Source organism: Megalops cyprinoides, chromosome 25 (assembly GCF_013368585.1).
Source record: "Megalops cyprinoides isolate fMegCyp1 chromosome 25, fMegCyp1.pri, whole genome shotgun sequence".
Lineage (NCBI taxonomy): Eukaryota > Metazoa > Chordata > Actinopteri > Elopiformes > Megalopidae > Megalops > Megalops cyprinoides.
Genome location: NC_050607.1, coordinates 14,769,639 through 14,790,595, shown reverse-complemented (window position 1 = coordinate 14,790,595; position 20,957 = coordinate 14,769,639). Strand labels below are relative to the sequence as shown.

Sequence of the window (20,957 nt, the reverse complement as noted above, 5' to 3'; positions counted from 1 at the left end):
TCAAGTAAGCATGCAAAGACGATTTTAACTGTCGTGATACATCGCTGATATTCTCTGTTTCAGTCTAATTTTATCAGTTTGCAGTATAACTGACAATAGAAGTCTTCTGTGCTCTAGTCTAAACGGTGCTTGTGTCCCCCTGTTCCCTTCACAATATGGCGCCCGGCTGCGTCACGCCCGCGGTTGTGACGTAAGCTGTTGGAGGGGGTGTTGAGCGCGTGTCTCCGGGCCGCCTGCTCTTTGTCCTCTCGCGTTCGAGCCTGGGATTCTGCAGTTCCATTCTGTACGGCGCAGGCCCGGAGTAGCGCAGCCGCTCTGAGGTTAGTGCCCTACCGCGCAATCTCCAGCTATTCCAGCCCCGGCGCAGCCGCACCAACAAACCCGGCAGCAGCAGTGTGTTTAGGTGGATGGGGGGAAAGACAGATGCGAAATGAGTATGGGGGATTTTTTTTGGCTAAGTCGTTGATCTTCGTTTCGGGTGCATGCTCGGGTTACGTTGACAGTCAGCCCAGATAAACATAAATGTTGCCTCTGTCGTTTTAGCAGGCCGCAACAGGCCCCTTGGTTTGCGATTGTCCTGGGTGGCGGGTAATATTGGTGTCCGGATTTGGCCGTGGTCTCCGGAAACGTCCCTCGTCAGTGGTTGAAAGTTACACCTTAGTTATTTAGCTATTTGACATGTTTTCGCGTATGATATGTTCGAGTAATTTGTTTCTATGACCGATCTTCTTTTCTTGTGTAATTTCACCGTCTGATGACCCGATTCGCTTCTCTTTGTTGTGATCGCAAGACGTCCAGGTTGCTACATGGCTAACCATTATTCAAAGAAGCGCGCTATTTTGCTAGCTGGCTAGCCATCACGCCTCGCACTAAACACGATTTTGTGCGGCTTTCGATAGTGTGCGAAATTATAATGAACTACAGTAACTGCCCAGGTAGCTGGCTCGTGGGTATACTTATAGCACACAACGTTAGAAAACAGTTTACAGATCGGCTGGCTAGCTTGCTAATTAAAATGCCGGAGTGGGTTGATTCACAGAATGTTGAGTTAACTCGTAAAATGACCAAGCAATAAGTAATACGAATTTAATAAATGAATAATTTGCTACAGTTACGTTAGGGCGTTGTGTCAATGGGCGTGCTATCTTGTCATGTGTGGACGATGATCATCCCTTTTACTCACTATGAAGGCCAGGGGGCACAGTGTGCTTTTCTAAGTTTTAGCGGTTCCTGTAGCTAGCTGGCTAATTAGTCATGCTGACACTCACCTGATAACCGACAAGGCAACGTACAGTAGACGATCTCAAAGTAGGTAGTTAGGGCTGTTAGTAATTTTTGGCATGCGGTCTCGTTGCGGAAAAATGTGTCAGTGAGCTGACAAGAGCTCTCTAAACATGCTCACTTAGCTGGTTATACATTTCAACAAGCTCCCTAAAACGATCACTTAATACCTAGGTACTGTTAGTTGCACGGTGCTGCTTGGCGCTTTTCATGGAGCTAGTTCATTTGACTTGGTTCAAATGACTAAATTGCTAAATTAGTGACTGAATTGCTAAATTCATAATTTCTCACATTCACCCACCTACCACAGAGTATCTCAGTGCCCATCCAAAATAATAGGAGTTCCACCTGCGCCATATCACTTGTACACGCCGTAGGTACTGTTGAGTGTTTACATCGAAGTGCCCCTAGAGTTAGATTTAGACCCACCAGGAATGCAGAACTAATCCAGGAAAATGATGCATATTGCCCTCTTAAGGTCATGTGAGTTAAAGTGTTCTAAATGCTTTTTCCCTAGTGTCCCTCAAGCTTTTGCGCAATGTTCTGAAGCCCGCCTTTGCTAAACTGTTTCGGTATGCAAATTCATTTTCCCCCCGTTTGGAATTGGAGCGGAGTATTAAATTACAGGATGCAAAAAGAGATCGGTTACTGCCAGGGGCATATTGTAAATAAACGAATCTGTCAGTAGCATGTAGCTATAACTAAGATTTGAAAGTCCAACCATGAATATAGGATGCGTATTACAACAGTAACTAGCAGTTGCAAGAGCCTTAGGGAATTGGCAGCAATACTGTATGGTCTAACAGAAAAATCTGCCTATGGGTATCTACTGCTTGAATTTCCTTGTGGTTGTATGGTTCCTGTTTTAATGCATGCACAATGAAAGTCTGAAAACTTGCATTTGCATTGCATATTTATTATTTAGTTTTGCAATGTTTTAAAAAGATGTAGATTGAAGACTGACATTGATCCACTTAACTCAGCTGCCTGTGAGGAGGTGTTATGGGTCCATTATGCCAAATCAAAGGTGGCAGCTAAAACACACCACCTTTCTAAGTTATGAAATTGTATGGGATGAAGAGGCGAAATCACGTTAAACGTTGTTACTATATACCGTCTCTCAAGTAAATACCTTGATAACTTTCCAAATATGCAAGATTCAATGTGGCCATTCTATGTTCCCACACACATTTTTGTTCAGGCATTTTGGGGGGCATCTACAGTCTGTCCAGATGTTATGACTCAGTTGGAATGGTCGTGCGCTCAAATAACGGGAAATTAAGGAAGGCTGCACTCTGATTGATTTCTGATAGCTGTAATCATTTACATACCAGCTTTGATCCCTTTCTTTGGAATAGAGACCAAAGAACATTTTTATTAAGTCTTTTCAGGGGCTTAACGGTCTATGAAATGTTTGAGTTTCTAAACAAAATCCCAGATTGTTACCATTTATTCTAAGACTGGACTGTGGCTCTCTGCAGTCTGTTTAGAAATCTCAAACGGTCTTGGTTTCAAAGCTCATAGACTGTGGTTTGCCATGAAATAATTGTAAGGGTCTGACCCTTTGATCTTGTCTCTCTTACAACCATCTTGTCAATGGTTGAAACATTAAGCTAAACGCATTTGCCCCCAGTTTATCGTGGTCATAACACAAATAAAAGGTATATATGTCGGTTCAGTTTTTCTGGTTTGAGTGTCGTTTATTTAACACCATGATGCAAAACGCGCCTGGTGCGCTTGGTATTTGCTGCTCAAAGAAATATTCTGAAATGACATGATTCGGAATACTGTATTCTGAGCCTCAGGGTCAGGTGAGTTTACATCATCTAGCACCAGGTCCGATTTAAGTGGAATTGTAATATAATTTAGTAAAAGTGCCTCTAGGAAAGCCAATACTCTAAATCTAGATTCAATTAGAGAGTAAATAAAGCTTGATGTATTGGTCCGGGGTGGCCATCTAAACATCCGAGGGCTAATATTGACATAGTAATACACTGACTTGTCACAGGGATTCAGAACTAAAGTGTCGTTCGCACGTCATTTCTGCGGATGGGAAAGTAAATATCAGAGTGCTGATGTTTTGCAAGGAGAATCTGAGAAAGCCATGGGAGAGTTCTGAGCTTCTGACATGATTGAGAGCACCTAATATGCGTGCCAAATAAAGCATAAGAAACTATGTGAAAGTGGAATTGTCCAGACTTTTAGCGCCCCTTGAATATGTTTGCATATATTTAGGCTTGGGAACTGCGGAGCAGGCTTCTCGCATTCTAACTTTGTCCTGCTCCGTTTAGGCCAAAATGAAGCTACCGCATTGGATACATCAACTTTTTGACTTCAGTATAAACAGAGAACCCATGCATTAGGTCTGACTTTCTTGCTAATCAGCCTCATGGGCTTTTTGCAAAGGCCATCTACTCAGAGGCGCTCCCCACAGATCATTCTGTCTCCAGTGTTGTTCTCTGTCTGCAGTAGTGAGACGAAGGGTTGGGATTGGGGTGCTGGTCTGTTCAGATGCGACGGCCCCTTATTTCTGATGCTCGCCCTTTGAGTGACAAAAGTTGCCACGTCCTGTCCCCGAAACAAGTTCAAGTTCTGAAGGGATTTGATGGGCTTGTGTTTCTGGTGGCATTTGAAGTGCAGTAGGCGGGCACAAAGCAGACACCAACCGTTTTCATCACCTCAGTTAAAAAAATAAAGCCTCTCTCCAAGAGTGCTTTTACACTGGGCTCTCACTGACAAGCAATGGTTTCCAGTGCAGCTGAAGTTTTTGTAAAACCCAGCACAGAGGCACTACTGAGCTACTGATACATAAGTAAGTTTAACTTCAGGCCTGCTTCAACCACTGCCCAATGCTTGAGTTCTTCAGTCATCTTGACACGCACACTAACAAGCTATGAAGCAACCTTTCCTTTACAGGAAGGTGCAGAGTTTAAGCGTGAACCCAGAAGTGTGGTACAGGATTCTGTGTGTGAGGAACAAATTGATGCCGAAGTCATAAATACAGAGAGCTGAGTTCAGGGGGCAGACAGTATAAACAGTGGACCATCACAAACACACAGTCTGCCAACCACACATCCTGACCATCACCATCCCATACATTATTGTTGGACTCTTATTTGTTTTTAGTTTTTAATTATTTTCGTATAGCAGCTCTCATACAAATAGATTGTAACCCATGGTGCATTACAGAGAAATAATAGACAATGACAGACGTTATATACATCCAGTGAAATATAGGCATTACTGCATTGATGCTGTTTGAGCATCTTGCAGGCACCTCATGAATTGCGCTGTACCTAAGATCGGCGAGTACAGCTCCTGCCTAAATACCCACCCCTCTTACCGGCAGAACAAATTCAGGGTGAACTGGAGTGGGCTCTTGGTCATAGTTGGCTGATAATGCGGCTGGGGTCAAACCCAGGCCTTAGAGCTCAGCTTCCTGTACTTAGAGCATCACAAGGGCTCTTCAGAAGCTATTTCGGTCGAGAGTGGGTGGTTTGCATGATGTTCTAATGGATTTCAAAGGTCTCCGTGATCCTTGATGAATGTTCTAATTTGCGTTGCGGGCCGGGATCTGTTAATGTGGTACATGTTTTGGTGAAATCGAAGGTAATGGTACAGGCTTGGAAAGGAGCAGCATTGTATTCTGTGCGGTGACCGTAGGTCTGCTGTTTGTGTGTGTGTGGCAGTGGGTACCAGGCCAGCGTCAGCTAATGGAGGAGCACGCGGTGCACCAGCCAGAGCACATGACCACCATGGATGCCCACGCCGTGGCACAGCAGGTGCACGTGGCCACGTACCCCGAGCACGGCGTGCTGAGCGCCGACGAGGACTCGCCCTCCTCGCCCGACGATGACGGCTACGACGACTCCGACATCCTCAACTCCGCGGGCACCGACGAGGTCACTGCCCACCTGGCCGCCGCAGGTGAGCCCCCTGACCGCGGCCCGCTCGGTCGCCTCTTGTGGTCGCATGACCGTGTTCCTACGCTGCTACAACAGTGCAAAAAGTAGTCCCCGTTTGCTCATTCACACGTAAACCACACCTGGGTGTTGCTTCTGGTGCGACAGTGTAGCATAGTGCTTAAGGAGTGGGACTTGTAACCACAAGGTTGCCAGTTTGATTCCCCACTGGGGCACTGCTGCTGTACCCTCGGGCAAGGTACTTAACCCACAATTGCCTCAGTAAATATCCAGCTGTATAAATGGATAACATTGTTAAAAAAAAGACTGTAACCGATATAAGTCGCTCTGGATAAAAGTGTCTGCTGAATGCCTGTAATGTAATATAATGCTTCTGAGTTCAAGCACAGAAGGAAGTGGAGCTTTACTGTATATGACATGCATCCCTTAGAAAGAGGGAATCTCAGGCCAGTCTGTCTCTAAGCTCCAGTCTCTACCATTAGAATGAGTGCCCCTCATCTTACATTTCAGGTTTATGAACTCTCCTTATTTAGTGTAAAGTTCACAGTAAAGTCTCAAAGCCTTTTGGGTTTAAACTTTTCCAGTTCTGTTGGACTCTTGTGCTGCAGCCAATCACTGAGCAGGTTCACACTGAGCATTTGTTCTCTTGGCCTTAAACCAAAGCTTGGGTTTCCCCGCGTGGATGGGGTAAGATGTTATGAGTAGCGGTGTTACGGTATGGATGAAAGTGTCCTCGTCGAAGGCCCGGGTGCCATGCTGTAAGTCGGCCGGCGCGGAACGTCGTGTTCTCAGCGCTCACGTTGTCGGTCCCCCTCCCTCAGGGCCTGTTGGCATGGCAGCTGCGGCCGCCGTGGCGACGGGGAAGAAACGGAAGCGGTCGCACATCTTTGAGTCCAACCCGTCCATCCGCAAGAGGCAGCAGACGCGCCTGCTGAGGTGAGTGCTGGGCCGCCGTGGCCACGCCCCCATCACTCCCCAGGGCATCTCCCTTTTGTCTGTGCCCTCTGACCTTTCACATCGAACAGTATTAAACCCGTCGGCAACCGGGTATTAAAAAACACCTTGTGTCTTCACAATGTCTTCCCCTAGGAAGTTTTGAGACCAATGTCATGCTGCCTCAGTATGAGCCATTGCCCCAATTTACAGAAACGATAGCTCTTTGTTTCCCAAGTAATTAGGGAACAAAAAAAAGGCAGTTTCTCCCAGATTTGGACCACATGTGTATTTTAGAAATATCGATGAACCACAAAATATGTTTGAAAAGGTCCAAGCTTTCTCATGTCAAGATACCTTCTGCTCACACATTAATGCCTGATATGCTCATTTACAGTGGAGGTTACTTTTTTATTTATTAATAAGCATGCAGGTTTCCTTAGTCAACTTTTTGTCAGTCAACAGTCTTTTAGTCAACAATTGAGGCTTGTGGACACATGCTGTGAGCAAGTTGGGGTCCATGCAATATGTTGCACTGCCATAAACAGCCAGCAGATGGAGCCAAACAATGCAAAACCTTATGGCCCGTTTTTCATGTGCTTTGCATTTGGGTCATGTGCTTATGCAGGAAGCTGAGGGCCACGCTGGATGAGTACACCACTAGAGTGGGTCAGCAGGCCATTGTGCTGTGCATCTCTCCCTCCAAACCCAACGCCGTGTTCAAGGTTTTCGGGGCCGCCCCCCTGGAGAACGTGGTAGGTCTCTCGTGCCGAGAGTTTCCCTTCTCGTCCGGGACAATGACGTTTTTGCCCTGGACGCCCCCCCCCCCTTACCTGTGCTCGCGGCCGCCCCCTGCAGGTGAGGAAGTACAAGGACATGATCCTGGAGGACTTGGAGAGCGCGCTGGCCGAGCATGCGCCCCCGCCGCCCGAGCTGAGCTCCGAGCTGCCGCCCCTCAGCATCGAGGGGATCCCAGTCTCCGTGGACAAGATGACGCAGGTGAGACCCGACCTGGGATTGGGGACCCAGGGTACAAATTCAGACATGGGACAGCATGCTCACATCCATTCAATACTCCAGCAGCTGGTGTCCAGAGTAAATACTCCTGTTTCCTCTGGAATTTGCTCATAGATTATACATGGCAGTGTGGCATAGTGGTAAGGAGCAGGGCTTGTAACCAAAAGGTTGTTGGTTTGATTTCTCGCTGGGGCTCTGCTGTTGTATCCACAATTGCCTCAGTAAATATCCAGCTGCATAAAATGGAAAAAACATGTAAAAACTGTAGCTTGTGCAAATCGCTAAGAGCATTTGCTGAATGACAATAATATAATTTAATTCATTATTGGAGACCTTGGGTAGAATATACGGGTTTAGACTGTATGCATGTAATGGACCATTATTGTGAATTCACTATATAGTTTGGCAGACCTGTTTCACTGTAGCAGAGCAGGTTCAGGTCATATTCTTCTGCTGTGTTTTGGGAAACCCATTGATTTGTTGCTAGGGCTCTAACCAGGACCTTTCTGTGTGGTGTGCAATCGCTCCTCTCCCTCCACCCTCCAGACGGGCGTGTGAAAGGGCGGAGGATGGCAGTTGTTTTTTAAGAAGCGAAAGGACAGCAGGCGGCCCCTGTTGCTTTACACATCTTGCCACTGCTGAGCAGCAAAGAGTGAGGTCTAGCAGGAGCCTCCCAGCAGGGCCATCTGCCCCCCCCTAGAGGTGCAACGCAGAACTGCAATTGCACCTGCAATTAGCCTGGTTCTCCAAGCTCATCAAGCCCCCACCTCTCGCTGCTGATTGGCTCCCCGGTGGATTGGAAGGAGGGCTGACGAGTGCTCTCTTGCCTCAGCATCTCCTTTAATTAAGCCGTTTGCCCCAAGACAGGGGGGGGCACCAAGAGAGACAGCAACCCCTTGGGAGTCTTAGAGTTTGGTTCAGGAGCCTCCGCTGTAACGTCTTACTCTCTCCGTTTCTTATGCGGAGGATTTGGCACTGTGCGTACGTGTGAGCGCTGACTGAAAGTGTGTTGAGCCCTGGTGTGGCTGGCGGTTCGTTTGGCCTAAGATGCCGTTGGGACCTCTCCTGTCCTCTCCTGGTGGAATTTACATCCCGGACACTCACAGAGGGCAGAACGCTGGTCTCAACTGTGCCTCCTCATTGGTCCTCATCAGAGCTGCAGTCTCCGCCCTCCGACGGCCTTGTTAGAACCCCTGTCCCCTAGTTGGCCTGCAGACATCTTCCTGTGCCGTTTCTGAGTTGAACAAACAGGAAACTGACTGAGGAGACATCCTTTGGCGTTCCGCCATTTTCTGAGGCCAGGTGGACTCGGCAGCTCAGCTCCGGGTTTGCATGTGAGCGGGCGTCTGTTGGGAAGCATTTGGTCTCCTTGGGCATAAATATAGTGCGTGACGTCACCATGCCTCACTGTGCAGTGTAATCTGTATCGAGCCTGTATATTATAGGGATACTCAGGACAGGGAGCCAAGGCCCTCTGTGTCTGACAGCAGGGACAGCATAAGTATGGGGAGGAACTGGTTAAATTAAGTGAGATTTGAATGCCCCGCCCCCCACGCCTCTCCTGCCCACTCTAATAGCCAGCAAGCCTTTTATGTAACACAGGACGCTGTGGCAGTCAGGTCCTGTTCAGTTAAATTCACCCTGAGTCTGTCACAGAGTACTCCCTGTCCCAATGCCTGCTGTAGTAGGCCAATGACGCACACACCTCTGTGTGTGTGCGTGTGTTTGTGTTTGTGTGTGCGTGTGTTTGTGTGTGTGTGTGTGTGTGTGTGTGTGTGTGTGTGTGTGTGTGTGTGTGTGTGTCCTGGCCATGGTTTTGAAATGTGCTGACGGTCTAGACGATCATGGCTGGGCAGACGGACAGGCGGAGGTTTGGGGAAAAAAATATTACAGCCTGAATAGACAAGGATCTGATGGCTAATCTGGGGGGGATTATGAGATTAGGTAATCTATTGTCATTACTTAATTACTCTTTGAGTATCCTGGGGCCAGAGGTGCCAGCGCACTCTGTGAGCAATGTGGGAACCAGTTTAGTTTGTAACATTAGTGTTTCAGTGGCTCTTTTAAAGGTGGGGTCCATTCCAGGAAACTGATAAAGCCAAGAGAAAGTTACTCCCCTGTTCATAGTTTTAAAATCTGAGGCAAAGATGGATCTGCAGTGAGAGGGATTTTTTTCCTTCCCTAAAATAGCAATGGAAATGGCCTCCTGGATGAGCAATCATAGATCGATGCTGCTCCTGCATTCCGTTCCAGTGTAATGAAAATCGATCACTTTATCTCTTTTGAGGACTAGCATGTACTGCGTGTATTGGCGGTGTAGTGAGCGGGGGAAGGTTGTAATGGCTGTCCTGTGGTTCTTCCAGGCCCAGCTGCGGGCCTTCATCCCGGAGATGCTGAAGTACTCCACCGGGCGGGGCAAACCGGGCTGGGGCAAGGAGAGCTGCAAGCCTGTCTGGTGGCCTGATGACATACCCTGGGCCAACGTGCGCAGCGACGTCCGGACAGAGGAGCAGAAACAGAGGGTGAGGCCATGGGGGAGGGGGTGGGCTTGTCCCTGGGGTGGAGGGTGGGACTGAGGATATGGGTGTGTCTCAGATGGTGGGTGGGGCTGTGATATGGATGTGTCTGGTCTGGTAGGTGGGACTGGGAAATGGGCTTTTGGTAGGGGCCAAGATATGGGTGAGTCTTGGCTACTGGGCAGAACTGGAATATGTCTGGTCTGACGGGCAGGTCTTTAACTGGGACATGGGTCTTTTCCTCAGGGGCAGAAGAATGAAGGTGCGGTCCCTTGTTGCTAAGGGTGGGGCTAGGGGTTACAGCCTGGCTCGTAGGTTAGGTTGTAACTCTTCTTCGTGGTTGTCGGAAGCAGGTTTCATGGACGCAGGCCCTGCGGACCATAGTGAAGAACTGCTACAAGCAGCACGGCCGGGAGGACCTGCTCTATGCCTTCGAGGACCAGCAGGTCCCCCAGCAGCACGTGGCCACCACCGCCACCCACAGCATCGCCCACCTCGTCCCCTCCCAGACCGTGGTGCAGACCATCAACAACCCAGACGGCACTGTGTCCCTAATACAAGTGAGTCTCTGCAGGGGCTAGGCTAGGCTAGGCTAAAACCGGCTAAACCAGTGTTGTCTAGGCTAAAATGGGCAAGACTGAAATTGTCCAGGTTAGGCTGTAGCAAACTATATGAGAGTATTCTAAGATAAGATAGGATAAACTAGGCCAGACTGTACCAAATGGGGTCTTGGGCTGTGTTGAGCCAAGGTTAGCTAGGCTGAAATATCACTGATTGCTGTTGAAGTGTGCTTGAGAGCTTAACTGTATGTAATCGCCGTCTCCCAGAAGCAAACCTTGCAGAGTTTTTCAGGAGAGCCAAGGTGCACTCTAGCAACTATCAAGGTGCTTCTCCTCAACGTAGTTAGGTCAGCTGCTTTAAAAAGGAAGGTCAAGCGTGTTTGCATGGATTGTGCTTCCCGCATGATCTAGCCAAACACCAGCCAACCAATCTGCTGGTACAAATGATGTGGCAGCGGGAACTGTTTCCATTTTGAAACGACCGATTCGCTTTCGAAATGGCAAATTCCGTTCAAAAAATAGAAATTCAATTTCCAAAAGCCACCTCCACGGTTCAGGTGCTTATTACGAATAGAAAAGTATCCAGATGTCACACATATTGTAAATAAGTATACTGTACATATTTTATGCCTATATTTTTGGTAGGTGGGAGGTGGGACTGGGAGGTGACCATCCCTGCAATATGAGTAATATGATGTGAGTTAATGAACTACGCAAGCGTTTGCATGACTATTCTCGCATAGCAGTCAAGGGAAGCTTCTTAAAGAGGTGATCTGTTAGGCGGCGCTGCGCTTCACTGATCTGGAGACACCAAAATACACTCGATATTTTACTTTTGCCCCCCCCGCTGCTCCCCGTACTGTACTCTCAGGTGGGAACCGGAGCGACGGTGGCGACCCTGGCGGACGCCTCCGAGCTGCCCGCCACCGTCACAGTGGCCCAGGTCAACTACTCCACGGTGACCGACGGAGAGGTGAGGGTCCTCTGGGCCTTCCCCTCAGGCCTTTATCATCACCAGGAGCCCAACTACCAGCGATGGCTTTCTTATAGCTATTAATTATTCATAATAACTAGTATTCATTCTTGTTTTTAATTTTTCATTATTATTAGGGGCCCGAACGTCAACGATGGCTTTCATATGGGTATTAATTGTCCGTAATAATTATTATTCATTCTTGTTTAAATTTTTTCTTTTTATTAGGAGAACAAACACAAAAGGTGCATAGGCATCCTCTTGCTTATTTATTTGTTTGCTTGTTATTATTTTGCCAATTTATTAAAATGCCTGTAAAGCCAACCCCATTTGTCAAGTCTGAACTAAACTTGCCAGCTTGCGAGTGCCTTTTTTACTTTATTATCGCTTCCATTGTGCGAGCCTCGTGGGAAGATGGGATCGCCGTGGCTGCCTGGAGGATCGATTCGGCTGCCGGGTTTTCAGCTTGTCTCTTGGTGTGTGTATCCGTCCCCCCATCTCTCTCTCTCGCTGGCCAGGTGGAGCATAACTGGGCCACCCTTCAGGGGGGAGAGATGACCATCCAGACCACTCAGGCCTCGGAGGCGACGCAGGCCGTGGCCTCGTTAGCGGAGGCGGCGGTCGCCACGTCCCAGGAGATCCAGCAGGGAGCGACCGTTACCATGGCGCTCAACAGGTACACGGCGGAGGCGGAGAGAGGGATGGGGGCGGGGGGCGGGGGGGTGTGTGTGTGCAGGCTGCTTGACGTGGTTCGTCAGCAGGATCGGCACTTTAGAGGGACAAACAGGTGACATCATGCTCTTCAATTAATCCTGAGAGAGCAAGTCTCTGCTTGTTCCTGGAGAATTATCGCTCATCACAAACCCTCACACCCCTCACTCCACACTACTCTGTAATGTCTGATTTCAGACAATTTAAGGCATTAGTTTTTGAAGACAACAGTTAGCACTGATGCAGTACCCGTCATTCCAGTTCTGAAATGGTTGTATCTAGAAATGTTTTTAAGTTAAGTGCTTCAGGAAAATTTAAAATTTAACTGAAATTGTGAAATGATAAGGGCATCAATTGTATCTGCCAGCTCTGCACATAATCACTCGGGTGAAATGGGGCTGAAAAATGGGCAGTTAACAGAATAAGTTGATAATTCTCACAAAGGAGAATGAGAGCCATTGTTAAGAGCTTGTTTGTTTGAGCATAAAACATGAAGCTTGGTACTGCATGTGTGAGAGGGATTGGGCCTGGTTTATTTTATTGTTGTACACTATGCCTAAGAGGAATTGGGCCTGGTTTATTTTCAGTATGTGTGAGAGGGATTGGGCCTGGTTTATCTTGGTACAGTGCAGTATGTGTGAGAGGGATTGGGCCTGGTTTATTTCAGTACGGTGCAGTATGTGTGAGAGGGATTGGGCCTGGTTTATTTCAGTACAGTGCAGTATGTGTGAGAGGGATTGGGCCTGGTTTATTTCAGTACGGTGCAGTATGTGTGAGAGGGATTGGGCCTGGTTTATCTCGGTACAGAGTAGTATGTGTGAGAGGGATTGGGCCTGGTTGATGCAACAGCAGCTCTCGCTGTTCTCTGTGCAGTTTCCACAACACTCCCCGCTGCGTCCCACGGCTAGTGACGCTCCTCGCGACGGCCCCCGTGCAGCCAGCCCGCGGGGCCTCGTTACTCCGGCTCACCTGCGCTTCCCTGCCCACCGGCTTTCCCGGGAGAGCCGCAGCGAGCGCTCCGCTCTGACTCAATCCTCTCTTCCTGTTTCTCCTTTTCTCTGAGTCGCAGGAAGCAGTCTGTCTACAGAACAACTGCCCTCTAATTTCAAACACTTTGTAGGAGTAGCACAAATATCAGCCCATATTTTTGTGGCTGAAGTTGCATTTACTGTATGTGGGGATCAGTTTGTCTCAGCACAGGATGTATCCCTGAAATGACTAAACATGGGCGGTCATTTTTAAAGGTGCCATGAAACAATTTCCTATCTGTCGGTGCAGTGTAGTCACAGACAAGGGAAAATAACCATTATTGTATACCGGCATGGACAAATTCAGGCTATCCATGAGAGTTAGGTTAGTGGCGAGAACAGGCCATTCAACCCAGCTATGCCAAGCTTGGCCTTGACCTTTTGGAGTCTTTGGAGTAATGGAGTCTTTGCCTCCGTTACAAATCCTAGCAAGCTATTCCATGCATTTGTAACTGAGAGAAGGAAATACTTCCTGGTAAATAAGTATAAGTATTCCTAGAACAAGAGGGAGAAAGTCAGCTAGTAATCCTGACCCCTCCCTGAATGCCAGGCCGCCACAGCGGTTCTCCCCTTCTTTGTGGTCAGCTCCTGAGAGCGTGTGGTTGCAAATTCAGGCCGAAACCTTGGGTTCGGTGGGTAAAAAACCTTTGACCAATGGGTTTGATGCAGTCACGTTCTTTATTTCCGAAAGAAACGCCTCTCTGACCGCACCGTGACCGCGGTTCAGCAGCTGCCGCACACTCAGCTCAGCGTTTGGTCAGGTGTGGGGCCGTTCCATTTGGGCAAGTGGGGAAACGTTCTCCCCACCAGGTGTCAGCATTTCTCAGCTGCTCAGTGAAGCGGTTAAATCAACCGTGGAGACGTTTTCCCCCCACCGATACGAGTGGTTTCTGAAGACATGTAAACCTGGTGCGGTTCACCTTGAAGTGACCACGCCTGCAGCAACCACCCAGTAGCGTAAAGTAGAAGCCATTTGACCACATTCTGGGACATCCCTGTTTGTCCTGGTGCAGGGTTGGTTGGCTATCAGGAGGCCAGCACTGGAGTGAGCCACCTCGAACACCATCTTACTGAGCTCTCTAGCACAGATTTTTGCTGTGTTATGACTACTCTTCATGACTTTGAGGTGTTTTACAATCTGATTTTGAGCCTATCAACCTCTGATGTATCACTTTTGCATGAGATGAAGTATGGGAAATGGGTCTGTCTTCACTGATAACATTCTTTTCAGAGTCATTGCATTCCAACTCTGTCACTGTTACTTGGACTGCCAAAGTAAAAAATCTAAAAGGTAAAATCATAGCTGAAATAATAATTCAGATAGCTCTCCCTGTGTCAGCACGAGCACATTACGGCCTAGTGCCAAAGCACAGATGCCGCTAAACACCAGGTAATGTAGTCTGATTGTGAGCAATTACAAATATCTTTGTACATTTTTATTACTATTACTACAGACCAGAAAACGGATCATATATAAAAAATTTCCCAATGCTCATATAGTTTGGGATGATGTCCTACCCTGGCTGTTGTTCTGGCAGTAGAGATCGTGTTTAAGTCTGCCTCTGTGGGAGGGGCCAGGAAATCAAATGCCTCTGATTGGCCCAGGCTTCACAAGCTCCAAGATACTCTGTTCTGAGCAAGTGGAGGCATACACACAAAAATGGCATTCATCAGGAGTGGCTGATACAGGCCGTTTAAGGCCAGTGCGGTAGCGTTAAGTCTGAGGTCGCACTGAGACAGCCACCCTGACAGGTGCGACCGGTCACTCGGGTGACGCGAGGGGAACACTGACGCGGTGGCCTCTGTCCTGCGGCTTGCTCTGTGTGGCTTCCTGCGGGGCCATGGTGCACACATGGCGCTGACGGTGGGACAGGCCTAAAAATACACTGTGTCCCAGATTATTATAATCCTGGAGCTGGATTTGGGGGTGGGGGGTGGAGGAGAGGGCATTGTACCAGAGATGAAGATGTCCGTGTGGTTCTCCTTATAACCCGGTCCCTGGGACAACCTGAGATTGTTATTAGAATAAGGCTTTTTATAAGGTGGAAATGGATCATTTCTAGTGTTGAAAGTGCCCTAATTTACTTGCAGTGAGCTCTCTGTAGTGTGGTGTGTGTGGTATCCACATACTATGCGTGTGTGTGTGTGTGTGTGTGTGTGTGTGTGTGTGTGTGTGTGTGTGTGTGTGTGTGTGTGATGTAACCCTACTCTGGGTGTGATAGCGTATGTGTGTGTGTGTGTGTGTGTGTGTGTGTGTGTGTGTGTATGAGATATACCTCTGTGTGTGTGTGTGTGTGCGTTAGTGTGTTAATGTGAGTGTGTGCTGTAACCCTGCTCTGTGAGTGTGAGTGTTGGTTAGTTGATGTGAGTGTGTACTGTAACCCTGCTCTGTGAGCGTGTCAGTGCGTTAATGTGAGTGTGTACTGTAACCCTACTCTGTGAGCGTGTCAGTGCGTTAATGTGAGTGTGTACTGTAACCCTGCTCTGTGAGCGTGTCAGTGCGTTGATGTGAATGTGTACTGTAACCCTGCTCTGTGAGCGTGTCAGTGCGTTAATGTGAGTGTGTACTGTAACCCTGCTCTGTGATCGTGTCAGTGCGTTGATGTGAATGTGTACTGTAACCCTGCTCTGTGAGCGTGTCAGTGCGTTAATGTGAGTGTGTACTGTAACCCTGCTCTGTGATCGTGTCAGTGCGTTGATGTGAATGTGTACTGTAACCCTGCTCTGTGAGCGTGTCAGTGCGTTAATGTGAGTGTGTACTGTAACCCTGCTCTGTGAGCGTGTCAGTGCGTTGATGTGAATGTGTACTGTAACCCTCTGTTGCAGTGAGGCAGCAGCCCACGCAGTCGCGACGCTGGCAGAGGCCACTCTTCAGGGCGGAGGGCAGATCGTTCTGGCGGGCGAGACCGCGGCCGCTGTGGGAGCGCTCGCCGGGGTGCAGGACGCCAGCGGTACGTACCCCGCGCCCCACACTGACCCCCAACAGGACATCAGTGCACACCCCACTGTGTGATACTGATACCCCAGCGCACACACCTTCCTGATATCAGCCTCATGTCATATATAAACGCACATTATCCTACACTGCTCTACACACACACACATCACCATCCTGTGTTGCTCTGTGTACGCACGCACGCACGCACGCACACACACTCACACACATCATCTTGCATCGCTGTGTATGTACACACACACACACACACGCACGTCTCCACACTGGAACTTTTCATTGATTTATCACAGTGTGAGCTGTCTGGGTATCAGCTGTAGGTAAGTGAACACACACCTGGGCCCTGAGGTACACGATGTCCCTCTGATACAGGAGCCGAAAGCCCTGTGCTGCATCAGTGCACTGCTATCTCTTAGAGGAGTGATATGGTGTCTCCGAAGCTGGGTAAATTATCGGAGATAACTCGGGTGTGGTTTTCATCTCTGGTTTTGTTTTACCTGAAACAGACACATGGCTCGATATCCCCAAAAGGGTCTGCTAAAGCCCCCCTCCCCCCGACCCCCTCTACATGAATTTTGGCAGGATAGTGTAGCTTGTGTGAATCTCCAGGAGCCAGGCTGACCTTTAATCTAGGGGGACGGTTTTGTTGTTTACGAAGGGCACCGTGAACACGGCCCTTCAGCACCATTTCTCGTGCTGAAACCTGTCTGGAGAGATTTTTAACTCAGTTTTGCATGTGTCTGTTTTCTTAGCCAAATAGATGCAAGTGTTTTTTCTCACAAGGTAGAAAAATGCACAGAGAACACAATGAACTTTCAAATGCTTATTGTGTCTTAGACTTACATACGTTGGCGCCATGGCCTTAAATGAATGAGCTAGGGCCCGGCGCATGCACAGTAAGTAACATACAGAACAATTGTACTGTAATGGTTACAATACGCGCTATACAAAAGCGGCATGCTGGGTAATTGCCACAGCACCTAGTGCAGAGGTGTCTCCCTGCAATGTTACACCTGCGCTTTGGTCTGATGCAGTGATGCATCAGAGGGGGGCGGGTCCACTGTAGAGGGGGCGGGGCCCTGAGAGCCGCTGGGCCCTGAGAGCCGCTAGGCTCGTAATCCCGGGGATGCTGATATGACAGATGGTGTGTGTGTTCAGTAACCCCACCTGCCCTCCTCTGCTTCCTCCTAATCCACGCGGGGCTCTCAAAAACCCTTCTATGGGGTCCCCCTTCCACCGTGGTCCCAAAAATCGTGCTGCTAATTCAAATTTACAAAAGCGCCATGGCAGCAGAACGCTCCGTTTGCAAGGAGTGATGGGTGAACTGGGGAAGGGGGACTTTTGACTGGCTTTTCTCCCACCCCTCTTTTTTGCTTTGCTGCTGTGGGGTCCTGGTCACCGTTGGCTGATGACACGGCGGGTATCGTATTTGGACCGTAGAGCTCAGCTTTGAGGCGCCTTAACTACTGAGCTACTCGGGAGCCTTTTTACACAAAAAGTGATTTGCTCTCCACAGTAGCTTCAGATCAGCCAATCGCCAACAAGTCACCAGGTGCTGTTCAGCTACTTCCAGGGCAGTCCCTATATGAAGTCAATGATGCAGTCAGAGGCTACAGTGTAGCCCCGTTCTGACATCATGTAGTGATATCACCCACTGTAAACATGTAAGCGTGAGACAACTGGATGTTCAGCACGTAGTGGCACAGGGCGGTGACAGCGCCATGTCAGCCACTCGGTGATGTCTCAGCTGGTTTTAACCTACCGGTTCCTCTCTCGCAGGGTAGCGTTTCCGGTCCCCCTGCCCCCCATCCCACTGACAGTCCCTCGGGAGGCCCTCCTAAAGAGCTTAGGACCTCTCCATTATCACTCTGCTCTAATCACCCAGCCAGCTGTCGGCACGGCCACAGACCGCCGTGGCAGTTCCTCTCCGCCCCTCGTGACGGGCGTGTCCAAAACTATAAAGCTCATTAGCAGGCATTACCGCTACCTATAAACAAGTGGACATCGGGATCCCCTCTATGTTAATTACAGTATATCCCCCACGCACACCCTTCCCCCCTTCCAAAGCAGGCCCTTGAAGGTGTCTTTGAACCAGGCCAAGTTGAATGCTGACCACCGATTTGAGAACATGTTGGTTCATGTGCAGAGGAGTTTGTTGAAGGTGTCTGGTGCACATTGTCTGGATGAGAGAACATTACAGGTATATGTAACTCCAGGCAGATGTTGCCCATATGTGCTGGTGTCGGTTCTAGGATCGGTTTTGCTGCTTAGTTTATAATGATTAAGGTTAGAATTGTGGTGGGGGAATCTGGTCCCTGGTCCTTGATCAGCACTTGCAGACAACTGTGTGTGTGTGTATGTGTGTAGGACTACTCCGCAGGAACACAGTAACAAGGTGCTGCTTGTGCTGGCAATACAGTTAAATAGTGTTCTCCCCCTCCCCTCCACAGGCCTGGTTCAGATCCCTGTCAGCATGTACCAGACGGTGGTCACCAGCCTCGCCCAGGGCAACCGGCCCGTGCAGGTCGCCATGGCTCCCGTCACCACGCGCATCGACAACACCGTCACTCTGGACGGGCAGGCCGTGGAGGTGGTGACCTTGGAACAGTGACATGTGGGGGCCACTTCCTCCCCTCCCAGTCTCCGCTGACAGGAAGTGCGCCCCCTCATGGAGAGAGAGTGACGGTGAACGTGAGGAAGCTCTGTGCATCGTTCACACAGCTTGGATACTCGACCATCACTGCAGGGGCGAAGATGTTAATTTATCTACACATTTTGTTTACTGTGTAAAAAGGATGTTTGTTGTTTTTTGCTTTTTTTGTTGCATTTTTTTTAGCTCTGGGAATTTGGGTAGCAATGAAGGCTGGGAGACATGAAGTATTTATTTCTTTGCATTAACACATTTTACCTATTTTAAACTGAACTGGCGGGGACACACAGGAGTAGGTGTCCATTCTGTACAGGCAGTTAAAATGTTTTTATTTCGGAGCGTATTCGGGACTCTTCTCATGGGATTTAATTTTAGAATACAATTTCCTTCGCTAGAGATACATATAAGCTTACTGACAGTGCCATATCTGCAGCAAAACCTGTCCTTTCTGCTCTTAGGCTCCGTATGAGATTCCTCAGGTACAAAGTGTTGACTAACTGATCAGGGGAAAACGTCACATTTCTGACCAAACACAAGTGCTCCCCTTTGCAATGTTGTCATGAAATTCAAATCTGTAAATTTGTTACCTAGAACATTAAAACAGTGAAACAGTCTAACCTTGTGTTCTAGTATGGAGGTACACCTCCAGATATATTTTTTAATGAGGATGTCACTTGGTGTTATTAGTTTCTTCAGCAAAACGAAAAGTTTTATTTTATTCATTGCCAAATGTACTCCTCTAAAAAGCAGCGGGGTTTGTGTGTTGCGTCATCTGTTGGATTATGTAGTTCTTTTGCAATCATTTATGCAGAGTTCATGTCACAGGCTTATGTCGCCGATCCAGTCCGCAGCGCTCCTCCTTCGAAACTACCAGCACACTTAAGGACCATTCAGTCAAGACAACCATGAAAAAACTTTTCTCTCTCACTTCAGTAAGCGCTGGCTCCGGTTCACTCTTTTATGTTGTGTAAGCTTATCACTTGTTGACCTCTTTGTGTGAAATGTGTTTGCATCAGGCAGACCTTACCTCTAAGCATATTTTTTTGTGATGATGTGCAGACAGTGTTATCTGCATAGGGCTCTCCTGCCCGCAGGGTTAACATGACTACTTGGGATTACGTCACCTGGCGACCGAAGAGACACAACGTATGTAGCACAACGTTTCACAGTGGAAAAGCTCTTCAATAAATTTGCAACTGCTCTCGAAAGAGTCATTGGAAGTGTGACATCCTTTCTTTGGAGATCTAAACAGAGCATTATTAACAGGCAAGAATTTGTTGTAGAGGTCATATAATAGTGTGACAATACAAATTTGGCCGCTTTTACACTATTTAGATGACATAGGTAGACATTATTAGTTGAATACCTCCAATTTGCATAATAATTCACACGCTGATGTAAAAAGATGATTTATTTAATATGGTTATTTTGGTGGCATCTCATTTTGATTGGATATTTCTCTTTCAGCATGAACTACCCTTTAAAAAGCGTTTTTAAGGTGGCAGTCTATTGTTATCAGTTAGGTCGGTATAGCTCATTCTGAGTACACATCTATTTTTTTTTCTGGTCTAATTAAGACAGACTAATCAGTCTGACGGTGTGTGCTTACGGGTAGCAGATCCTACGCGGAAAGCTCAGATTTGCAGAGAACTGGCAACCTTTGGGTTACGAGCCTTGCTCCTTATCGCTCTACACAGCTGGTAGCGTGCGAGTTTCTTTTCATCAAGTCACCAACCATGTCTGCAACTATATTTTATCGTTACCTTGCGAGTCTGCTTTTATTTAAATCGCTTACAGTAATTCACAACGCCACCACTGTAATTTTATCAAGTCTGCTTTTACCATTTTGACTCAACACATGTAAATCTTCCAAAGACCCCGCTCACGAACGAGGCATCGAAGAGATCGATTTTCGTCTCGCCTGCCTTGGCATTTTGAGACAATTGGGATCGTGATTGTTTAGCGATAGTAGTAGATACAGCACACGCCACGTACTGCGAGGCGACACACTACTGCTGATAAGTAAGTATTAAACCCTTTAGAGTTAACTTTAATGACACAAATACTGTATTTGTTACCAGTAACTAGTTTACGAGGTAAGTTCGCTAGCTACTCCTTTCATCTGTTCGAGGAAACCGCTTTTACGAATAACGCGGAGTCAAAAGAAAATGTACGTGACGTTGAAACCATCATAGTTCCACTGAATGTGTGACACATTGAAATGTGTAAGGTTTACCGTGGTCCCCCTATAATTTTTAAGCAGGTGATGGGGAGTATGGCTTCAAAAGGCCTTTATTCGATGACATTTCGATAAAGTAAATAGAAAAAGAATAAAGCCGGTGAGAGCCACCGCTGTTAAACAGAGAAAATGCTCGGTTTCATGGTGTGTTTGGCAGCTGGTAATCTTGCTCC

The 20,957-nt window shown here is 48.0% G+C and overlaps 1 protein-coding gene across 2 annotated transcripts; it reads left to right on the top strand.

Annotated features, from left to right (window-relative positions):
• Positions 1 to 230: 230 nt before the first annotated feature.
• LOC118772071 (nuclear respiratory factor 1-like) lies at positions 231 to 19,739 on the top strand. 2 transcript variants are annotated; one of them, XM_036520320.1, is made up of 11 exons: positions 231 to 320; positions 4,971 to 5,208; positions 6,026 to 6,140; positions 6,766 to 6,892; positions 6,996 to 7,136; positions 9,518 to 9,676; positions 10,024 to 10,230; positions 11,102 to 11,203; positions 11,722 to 11,879; positions 15,769 to 15,893; positions 18,346 to 19,739. In XM_036520320.1, exons 2-11 carry the CDS (start codon positions 4,995 to 4,997, stop codon positions 18,504 to 18,506), a joined length of 1,509 nt encoding a protein of 502 aa, XP_036376213.1. In that variant the 5' UTR covers positions 231 to 320; positions 4,971 to 4,994; the 3' UTR covers positions 18,507 to 19,739. The 2 variants fall into 2 exon arrangements, with proteins under 2 accessions (XP_036376213.1, XP_036376214.1); XM_036520321.1 differs by lacking the exon at positions 231 to 320 and adding an exon at positions 358 to 434.
• Positions 19,740 to 20,957: the final 1,218 nt, after the last annotated feature.